Source organism: Gadus chalcogrammus, chromosome 18, assembly GCF_026213295.1.
Source record: "Gadus chalcogrammus isolate NIFS_2021 chromosome 18, NIFS_Gcha_1.0, whole genome shotgun sequence".
Classification (NCBI taxonomy): domain Eukaryota; kingdom Metazoa; phylum Chordata; class Actinopteri; order Gadiformes; family Gadidae; genus Gadus; species Gadus chalcogrammus.
In genome coordinates, this window is record NC_079429.1 from 17018695 (window position 1) to 17029830 (window position 11136).

The window sequence follows — 11136 nt, forward strand, 5'->3', positions numbered from 1 at the left end:
CCTCTCCCCACTCACTCCCCTCTCTTCCTCCTCCCCTCTCCCCCCTCTCTCCCATCCTCCCCTCTCTTCCTCCTCCCCTCCCCCCTCTCTGAAATGATGATTGATGCTGTGTGTGTTCAGTATGAGCTGAGGGGTTCGACGTGCAGAGGGGCGGTGGGGGACTGTGATATCCCCGAGACCTGCACAGGAGACTCCAGCGAGGTGAAAGACTCTCCGCTCATTGATGAACTAACAACACTTTCTTAATTCCGTATTTTATGAGATACAAACATTGGTGTATGACCAGGTCGATGCTGCTGCTGAATCCAATTTGACATTGGTCTTTGTTGGGATTATGCACAGTGTTTTTAAACAAAGTATTATTGTTTTTTTTAATCTCAAAATTGGAGGTTTGGGTGTGTCTATGTTGAAGTCTAAAACGATAAATGAAATAGTTGAAATACATTTATTTTTTTATTTAATCAAAGATTGCATCTCCTTAGTACACACCTTAGTACACTTAGTACACACAGGTCAAATACAAATGATGAAATACTCAGTAAGTAATGAAAATACCTCATCATACATGTCATTTAAACAAGGCCCATCTCTGGTTTTTGACTCTATTATATGAATGACACAAAAACAGTGCCGTAGTACAGCAAATTAATCTAAACATTAATCTGGTGTGTTCTGTGTACATCTACTCATCAACAAGAATAGAACTTAAAACTAAGTATCATTGGATATGCGAATGATTCACATTTCTCTTCCAGTGCCCGCATAATGTCCACAAGCTGAATGGATACACGTGTCAGACTGGGCAGGTATGTCTGTTTATCTGGTTTGTGTAGTTATAATAAAGTTTTACATCCAAAAACTACTTTTGGCTTGAATTAAAGTGTTCCCGGGTGGCTTAGATTGTTTTTGTTCATAACAGAAAAAGCTTCCTAGGAATTTGAGTAAACTTATAATCCGCTCTTACAAACACAATTTAACAAGCAACAAGCAGGAAGTATGTCTCTAGTTTGGCCAAACGTAGCGCCGCCCCTTTCATTACCACCAATATTTACATGACCCCTAAAGTACCTTATGCATTCAGAGTTCATCCCAATCTCGTGTCTCTTATCCCATCAGGGCCGTTGCTATGGCGGACGCTGCAAGACCAGAGACGGACAGTGTCTGTCCGTGTGGGGCTACAGTATGTCACACTCACCGTCTGTCCTTCCTTCATCCCCTGATTAAGACAGACGTCACACGGCGTCACACATTCCTTCTTAAAACCACTGACTTAGACACCACAGCTGATTCCTTCTTAATGTTGTTACATTACATATGTTACACCAGACATCACACAGTTGTGCGATGATGGATAGATCAGCGACACTTGCTACAGTCCACTGGCTAGGTTGGTGGACGGATCTATCCATCATACATCTAGGTGGACCCGCCCACTAGTGATGTCACTAGGGCACAGGGAAAGGCCGATTTTCAAATGGCTGACTTTTTACAAAACAATCCCCCCTTTAAGTCCCCAGGGTTCCTAAACCTCACCCCGATCTACAGCTCAGAAACGGCGTCCTCTGTCCCCAGACTCCGCGGACCGCTTCTGTTACGAGAAGTTCAACGTGGAGGGCTCGGAGAAGGGCAACTGTGGACGGGACCCTAGCGGCCACGGGTGGCTGCCCTGCCAGAAGCTGTGAGTTCTACTGACACAGGGGCGGCAGAAGCTCAGGAGGGAGGGCGGGGGCTGACTGGTAACCGGAAGGTTGCTAGCCCAGGCTCCTTCTAGTGTGTGTCGAGGGTGGGAGTGTTTGGAGAGGTGTCCCTGAGCAAGACGCCTCCCCCTGACTGCTCCTGACCAACTGGCTGTCCCCTCGCGTGGTTGACTCCGCCGTCGGTGTGTGAATGTCTGAATGAATGGCTCTAAGTCACTTTGGATAAAAGCGTTGACAAAATCCCCTAAATATAAATGTAAATGTAATAGCGTCTGCTTCAAATAAGATGGACAGGACAGCAGAGTCCTCAGGCAGATGGGGGTTGAGTGGGTGAGGTAGTGAGGACAGCCCCCTGCATCATGTATTGAAAGCATACCATCATGGATTCCTTGGTAAATACTTTTTGAACCTCAAAAGCAAGGTTTCAATATTAAAGAGTGGATATCGGAGGGTCTATGTATACCTTATCAAACCTATGAGGTGTCTTTTCCTACGTTTTCAGGGTCGACCTTTTCATTAAAACCTTTTGAACCTTTTTCAGAGGATATTCTCAATTCTCATACCAGTATTTTGTGTACCACTACCACGCCCCATTTGATGGCCACGTTCCTCACTTACTTGCCACACGGCTCTGGTGTGTCTGCATAAACCCACAATGGTTTGACCCGCTGCCTCAGCCCTTCATTATATGGAAACAGTGTGTTTAGAAGCAGCGATGCGCAGTTCTTGGTGTTGTTTCGACCCCTGAATTACCTTTGAGACACCGATTATACGATGGAATACTTTAAATACGCCATTTGAATGTCCCTTGGGATCTGCTAAAACCTTGAATTACCCTTGGGTAAAAGCAGGGATTCACTGGGCTGGTAGATAGTGATGGTGACCACGCCCTCAGCCTTGCTCCACCTAGCTACAGTCAGTACAACGCCAACTCACGGGCGCGTTGAGCCGTAGCGCATGTGCACTCGCCTCGGCACTGTTGTGCCGGGAGCTGTGGTCGGGAAGTCTTTGACGACACCCGTGAGTCATGTGCCTGCTGGCATTCAGCGGCCTACTCAAGCACACTCTCCCAATATAGCCATCCTTATTCTGGGTCAACGGGGAACTGGGGCTGCCGTGTTCAGCTCGGGAGCTGCTTCGTCGAAATGAATGGCGCTGAATCCAGTTGTTATAACACATCCATGGGTCTGACCCCCAGACAAAATACTTTCAGAGTTCGATCAACCAGGTCAACCGGTTTACCTAAATGTCCTGCAGCGAGACGCCTCAACCCTACCTGCTGTCATTGTATGTCTCTCTACCTCTCTCTTCCTGTCTCTCTACTTCTCTCTTCCTGTCTCTCTACCTCTCTCTTCCTGTCTCTCTACTTCTCTCTTCCTGTCTCTCTACCTCTCTCTTCCTGTCTCTCTACCTCTCTCTTCCTGTCTCTCTACTTCTCTCTTCCTGTCTCTCTACTTCTCTCTTCCTGTCTCTCTACTTCTCTCTTCCTGTCTCTCTACTTCTCTCTTCCTGTCTCTCTACTTCTCTATCACTGTCCCTTTGTCTCTCTACCTATCTCTCTCTCTCTCTCTCTCTCTCTCTCTCTCTCTCTCCTCTCTCTCTCTCTCTCTCTCTCTCTCTCCTCTCTCTCTCTCTCTCTCTCTCTCTCTCTCTCTCTCTCTCATTCTCTCTCTCTCTCTCTCTCTCTCTCTCTCTCTCTCTCTCTCTCTCTCTCTCTCTCTCATTCTCTCTCTCTCCCCCTCTCCCTGTCTCTAACTCTATGTCTCTCTCCCTCTGTGTGTGTGTGTGTGTGTGTGCTATCAGGGACGTTCTGTGTGGCTTCCTGATGTGCACCAACCTGACCTCCCGGCCGCGCTTCGGGGAGCAGCAGGGGGAGCCCACCAGCCTGACGGTGTACCACCAGAGCCGCTACATGGACTGTCGGTGAGCTCATCCTAGAGGTCACAGGGTCACGGGACGCAAAGGACTCAAAGGATCCCGTCAGCCAACAAACTGTGTGTAGCAGTTGTTGCACTCATGTAAACTGACCCAAAGATACGGCAAAACCTGACAAGCTACACTTGGTTCACTCAGCGGAGATTACCCCTTTTCAGGAGAAGGCCACCATTACCTATCAAATTATACATTGTGTATTTTGAACTGTTGAATATATACATTCTACTGAATGAACTAAATAGAAAGATAAAGATTCAAAAACAAAAACAGTTTTTTCTGAACGTCATTCACGCATGAGACATGAATAATAATAAATCAATATAAAGAACAAACAGAAATCGAGTTAGGGAATTGCAATCTGACAGAGAAAACATCGTTTTTCCACAAATATGACGTCACCTATTTATTCAAAAAATCGGCGAGGTTCCTCTCCTTTAAATGTATTCGACGTGTCAGGTGGCAAATGTGTGCTAACTTCACACTGTGTTTGAATGTCGGGGGTTTTATGGGTTGAATGATTTCAGAAACTAGCTGCGACCTGACAGGCTAATGTCACATTCCTGTAGTGTTGATTGAGCCGATGCTTATTGGAGCTGGAGTCTGTTGTTGCTGCTCGCTCTTAATCTATTGTAGCCAGAGCCAGCCGGCCACTGCCCAAGCTGGTCCTCAACACAGCCAGAGTTCAACCAGTCTGCCCTACACTCCAGATAGAAAGTGGAGATAATAGTTGGAAGGGTAAGACAGAGAGATAGTGGGAGAGGATGAGTCCGAACTTATAGGGGGCAAGAGGGAACAAGAGGATTAATATGAGATGTTGAATTCCTCCAGCTTTTCCCTGGAGCTAAACCTCTCCACACTAAGCCGTGCCGTTAGTCGACTCAGCTGTGGTTGTGGAGCTTAAGCATTGATTGTGCTACAGGGCACATTGTACATGCAGACATTAATAATCTGAGATTGGGGAACTGGCAGAGGATATTTAATAGTTGGATCAAGATGATTTTTAATAGGGGTGTAGTGAAAGATTAAGATAGATATCTTATTATTCTGAATCGTTCACAACTTCAAAAAAACGATATATATTATATATTATTTACTTTTGTATTATCATTATTGCAACATTTAGCTGAAAAACAACATCACCTTTACTGATAACTTTACTCTGCTTTCATGTTGTAATTTGCAAATTATCCTCAGTAGTTTAGCTTTGGTCAACCGTTAGGAGAGTGTGTGTGTGTGTGTGTGTGTGTGTGTGTGTGTGTGTGTGTGTGTGTGTGTGTGTGTGTGTGTGTGTGTGTGTGTGTGTCTTTACCCTTTGTTTACATGCCTTGACCCCTTCTAACACAGGATGCCTGGAAGTGTCCTGCCATAATCCCCCTGTGGAGTTATATAAATCAATAGGAAATAATAAAACTATTATTTATTTCAAATATTGATGGTGTCAATCCCCTGCTCCGCCCCTAGTGAGGGGCCACGACCCACTGACAGGTCAAGATGACCCACTGACCGGTCATCTTGACCCACACATGAGTCATGACCCATTAATGGCTCCTGACCTACTCATGGTTCCATCCCGACCCAATCATGGGTCAAGACCAACTGGGGGGTCCCGACCCACTATTTAAGAGCCGCTGCCCTAGAGACCCTTCCCTTCTCTTTTCCCACCTGTGGCTCCCTGACGACCTTTGACCTTTGACCTCTGTCCTCAGCGGCGGTCACGCGGTGCTGGAGGACGGGTCGGACCTGGGCTACGTGGAGGACGGGACGCCGTGCGGGCCCAACATGATGTGTCTGAACCGCCACTGCCTGGCCGTCAACACCTTCAACCTCACGCTCTGCCCCGGCTCCTCCCCCTCCCGCATCTGCTCCCACCACGGGGTCCGTCGCCACGGCAACAAGCTTGTTGTCTGTTCTGCTTTACGTTTCACAGCGCCTTAGACGGCGTTTCGGCCGGTGGTTCAGGACTGCCAGTCGTATGGGTCTGTGGGTAAGTTTAGGTTTTAAACCTGCACTGGATCAACGTGCCCCTCTCTCTCGCTGCAGACGTGTAGCAACGAGGTGCGCTGCATCTGTGACGCCGACTACACGGGGAAGGACTGCAGCGTGTTCGACCCCGCCCTGCTGCCCACGCCCATGGAGGGCCCCGAGCAGCACAAAGGTAGGGGGCGGACGTGCTTCCTACTCCAGGGCGTCATGTGGCTGAGGAGGTAGAGCGGGTTGGCTGGTAACCGGAAGGTTGCTAGTTCGATCCCCGGCTCCTCCTAGTGTCGAGGTGTCCCTGAGCGAGACAACGACCTCACCCTGACTGCTCCTGACGAGTTGGCTGTCGCCTTGCGTTGCTGTCTCCGCCGTCGGTTCGTGAATGTGTGCATGAATGGGTGACCACTGGTTAGAGAGCTCTCTATAAATGCAGTCCATTTACCTTTTCCTTTTCTCTTCTCGCCTGCATGTTGCATTCCAACTTCTGTTTTGCTTTCCACGACTATCACTGCAGGTTTTCGCTTTAGTTCAAATCTATGTAAGATTCTCTCATCTCTCACTCTGAAAAAAACAATCCACAACCTTACTTCGTTTTTTTTCTCGTCTATCTATTTGTGCCGACAAGGTCATCGACGGGCCAAAAAGCAGATTCTAGATCTGGCCACCAGTGGGCGCTATTGTGCACAGTGCCATTAAAGCACCTCTGTTCCCCTCCAGGGCCCAGCGGCACCAACATCATCATCGGCTCTATCGCCGGGGCCATTCTGGTGGGGGCCATCGTCCTGGGAGGCACTGGCTGGGGCTTCAAGTAAGACCTTTCTCTTTAATAAGCTCAGTACGGTCATTATTGTGAAATAATGACCAGCTTGCTGTACCTATTCCCTCTTATTACACAGATACTTTTTTTTATTATTGGAAATGTATTTTATTGCTCCTGCGTAAAGAAAAGTATATAACGTTCTACAGTTGAATTCAGAAAAGACAAATACTTACAATGTTCATATTGTTCTCAAAGTTATCTTACATGTAATCCCATGCGTCCAGAACCCAGTGTTTAGCTGTATGCATAGGCGCCGGAACCTATGAGGCCGCGGGGCCAATGGCCACTCAAAATGATCTATATATTTTTTGCCTGTATTGATGAACTATTTAGTTTCTCAGTAATGTTTTGGCCTAATATTGTTACTATACAAACGAACAGAGCTTCGCCTCCCCACAACCTTATATTGATTGAGTCTAAAACGTACTCAACGATTCAGCCAATGAGAGTACTACAGCAGGTAGCAATCGCGTTGCCATGGCCCAAGGGTAAACTTTATGTTTTAATTTTATTTTTTTCTACATCACAATTGCATGCTATAATAAACCATTGTTTTTACCTACCATTACGAGTCTCTTTTGGTCTAGTAGGGAATTCGCACAATGGCGCTGCTGCTGCTAGCTTATGGCTGGTTCAGACCATACGATTTCCGCCCGATTTTGCCCCGATTTGTTCGTCCCAGACAAATTTGAAATAAATAAATAATAAGTTAGACAAAGACAAACGGCAACCTGACAAATTATATTTTTCTATAATCTCTCTGCTTCTGAAACCCCCGCCCAGCGCTCGTCCGCTGGTTTTCCAGAAGCATTCCACTGTGCGATCATCCCTGCTGCATACGCCCTCACACATTGTTGAAGTCATATGCTTGATGCTTTACTCTTAATATGTCTTTTAGTTAATGATCGGGCTAGAATAAGACCACGTTGGCTATGTTCGCTGTCAACAGGGGACATTTCACAGTGGTTGGACATTTTAGCGAGCCGACAGGCTTTTTGTCGGGACGTGGAACACGCATTATTTGGATCACAACGGTGCTGCAGCGCGTCGCTTCCTATTGGTGCTAGGTGCGGCAATTGACGCGTGTGACGGCCGGCTTTAGGATGATGAGGTGTCACGCCCTGTTTGACACATGCACTTGCATTTGGCCCCCCCCACCACTGAGATCGTTCCGGCGCCACTGGCTGTATGTTACAGCTTCCTTGAGTCAAGGAGGAAATGGCTGTTGATTCTGACTTTGAACTCTTGTCCCCGTTGTCACCATGTTCCCTGTCTTCTGTTCCTCCTGCTCTTCCCATCCTTCCCTGGGGAACCAGGAACATCCGCAGGGGAAGGTATGAGTCCTCTGAACAAGAGACCTTCTAAACATCTTGTGTCTGAACCACAGCCCTCACCCTCCACCTCCCTCGATTCCATCATAAATATAACCAAAGCGTCCTACAATATATCTAGCGTCTGTGAGTGCATACATAACACAGGACCCTAGTGGGAATCAAACCCTGAACCCCAGAGCCAATGCTCTATATCAGTTGGCCAAGACGGGAGCTTCAGGATCTTCTCTTAACTTAACTTCTCCAATATGTAGTTTCACCCAACATTTACAAACACGTTGCATTCTTCATTTCCCAATGCAGATATTTTTCCCCTATTTGTACCCTGTGTTTTTTTATCATAGATGCATTGCTTTTAAATGCCCTGTTTTTAAATTGTTAAACTTGAATATTTAGATTTATATCAGAGACTTTTAGATGGATGTTTAACTCAATGGTCGATTTTTGTCTTTCACAAAACCCTTTAATTAATGAATTAGTATCGCATGCTTAGATATTTGATAAAGTCACGTTCGGGTTTGTCATTTGTAATCGTCCAATATAAGAATAAATACATAATGTAATGCTTTCAAGTGTTTCGTTTTATTTGAATAACGTTTCATGATTTAGTGTAATGTCTGTTTCGAATGCCCATTCTGAATTTTTTAACCATTCTGAATTTTCTTAACCACTACCTTTTTCCTGCCTCTCCTTCTAGATCTGGGGGTGGGTGATCCACTGGTCATTCCCCTGCTCTCCTCTCCAGCTGTGATCTCTCTGAGGAATCTACCCTCAGTCTAACACGTCTTCCACTGACCTCAACCTTTTATTCCTACCTTGGACCTTACATTATCCTGTAACCCTACCTTAACCTAAATCCTACCTTCAAGTACACCTAATGTACCTTACGTAACCTTAACTTTAACCTTACCTATAATCTTACATTTAACCTCACCTTAACATTTAACCTGAAATCTAACCTTGACTTTGACTTCACTTTAACCTTACCCTATCTTACCTTACTTCACATTACAATTCTTCCTCCAACCTCTCCTATCTCCTACATAGAATATAATTAACTTAGTCAGAACATCATTAACTGTCATAACTTTCTCTCCCTCTCTGTTAAAACCTAACTTTCGGCACAGGCCAAAGGTGCAAGAATACATTCCGGTTATATGCTGTATATCAGGGAAACACTTTATTTTTTCAACTCACCATTGTCAAAATGTGTCTATTAACAGCCTTTCGTAATCTTGAACTGGTGTGTGTTCCAGAAAACCCACATACTCCAGTTGAATTTGTCTGACCCCTGAGTGCTCAATATGTTTAAAGCACACAAAATGTGTCTTCTCCTTGTTCTGCCGGCTGTTACAATTCCCTACGCCTTTAGGTGGTCAGGATTTAGTAAGTAGCATTTGCTTGTCCAACTAGGTAATTGTTTATGCAGTATCTCAATCTGATATATACACCAGTCAGCTCTTCATATATTACATACATTCATATCTCATTCACTAATGAATGTAAAATTATTCCTGTACAGATTGAAAAGGATGTCTGCAGAGTCTAGTTTTTCAGAAATAGTTTTGTGTGTAGTTTACCACTGACCATTAATCCAGCTTGATTGACAACTCTCTTGGCTAGTGTGTCCATTATTTTGGCTAGGTTGACTTTTGCACATACACACAGAATGCCTTCCAAAACCAGTGTGCAGTATATATTATCTAGCCAAGCTAAGTACTGTATATGTATACAATATAAACAGTACTTACGTATACGTAATGCAAGTCTCAAATTCTGCAGTTAGTGTATCAATTAATACTCAATGTTTAATCTTTCTTATAGCTGATTATTCTAAATATTAACATTTACTAATTGTTATAATTTCACTCGCTAAATAGTTTCTATATCATATTTACTAAAATTACTATTATTTTCCAAAGCATGCATCAAGCTTTTAGGAAAAGGATCATTTTAAATGTCCAAATGCCATTTCTCAAGCCAAATATTCCCATGGTTTGAGAGTCAGTATTGGGATACTGGCTGAAAGTGGTACGTATGTATTATCTGGTGGCTGTGTAAGGCTATTACATTGCCATTGGAAAGGTGCTAAAGAGTTGGAAAACTACGTAACAGTCAGAGTCGTTTTTACAAATGGTGTCCTGTTTTGTAAAACCACCATGATACATCCCAAAAATAACTATTTAAACAAAAAAAAAAAATCATGAAACAATTGTCATTAATAAACCAGTGTGGAGCTGGTTTCACTGTCACATCTTTCCTGGTTAAGGCCGGTGATGATCCACAGCCCTGTATGCCTATCCTGACTTAGCCCCTTGGATTTCTTTTAAATGTAATTTTGAGGGAAAACCTGGAACGACTCCCTTTTCTGTTTGTTTTACAAAAACAAATGTTCATGTACTTTGTCCAAATACTTTGTCCATGCTTTCTCTGGATATAGCGGCCCATCATTTATTTGTAAAGATATAGTGGAAGGAAGTTGTGGCAAAATAGCAATAACATACAACACAAAGAGCACTTAAGGGATTTAGGAATAGCTTACAATATACTGTAAAATATGCTAACATTTTGCCTTTTTGTACAGAGATAGACCGGTCTGTACAATAAACCAGTGTCATGTTGGTTTTCCAAAGCAGAAAATATGGAAGAATTAACCAAATACATTTAATACAATTTAACATACAAGTGACCTAGATGACACAATCTAACTGAAAATTGTACACCTTTTATATAACAACCATCGTCCTTGGATAATATAAGCATAGCCAACTCAAATTGGTTAACTCTATTCAATTTCCAAATAGTGATCCAAATGAACACAACTAATCTGTCATGATGTCATTCCCAAACTCATTTATTTGTGTGTCTAAATGGTAATACATGTAATGAGCTCTAACGTTAAAATGAAAGAAGACTAGACAGAAAGGTAGGTACGGTAGTTAAGGAATGTTAATGTGTTTACATAATCTGTAATTTACACATTATCTGTAAAATAAAGTGAAGATGACTCCTAGATGTAGGATTTTTTTTAATCTTTGAGAGTTTGTTTTCTTTGGCATTCTACATATGGAATAGCTGTAAAACAAATGATTGATGTGAATCTGTAATTACAGCATTAATCTAAATTACTGAATTTAGTGAGAATGTTCAGAAGTAACAGAAAAATAAAATCTAAAAAAAATATCAAACTTGGCTTTCTCTAGTTTTTTCTTAATTATGTATACAGGTATACCTGGTAAATGTTCTTATTTTTTTATTATTTATAATTTGGTGGCTGGGGTCTGGGATATACCTATGTGGCTCTAGAACAGACGTTGCTTTAGGCCTGAACAGCACCCCCATGCCACAGAGAGGTGGTATATTATCTGTTACAGCT

General features: G+C 43.7%; 1 protein-coding gene across 1 annotated transcript in view; it reads left to right on the forward strand.

The window, feature by feature from the left end:
• Nucleotides 1-8320, forward strand: part of LOC130371881 (disintegrin and metalloproteinase domain-containing protein 11-like) — a 29141-nt gene extending 20821 nt beyond the window's left edge. The window contains 9 exon segments of the mRNA XM_056577749.1: nucleotides 121-201; nucleotides 756-806; nucleotides 1117-1180; nucleotides 1573-1678; nucleotides 3501-3620; nucleotides 5339-5507; nucleotides 5673-5787; nucleotides 6327-6417; nucleotides 7746-8320. Coding sequence (XP_056433724.1) covers nucleotides 121-201; nucleotides 756-806; nucleotides 1117-1180; nucleotides 1573-1678; nucleotides 3501-3620; nucleotides 5339-5507; nucleotides 5673-5787; nucleotides 6327-6417; nucleotides 7746-7794 — 846 coding nt within the window. The 3' untranslated portion in view covers nucleotides 7795-8320.
• Nucleotides 8321-11136: the final 2816 nt, after the last annotated feature.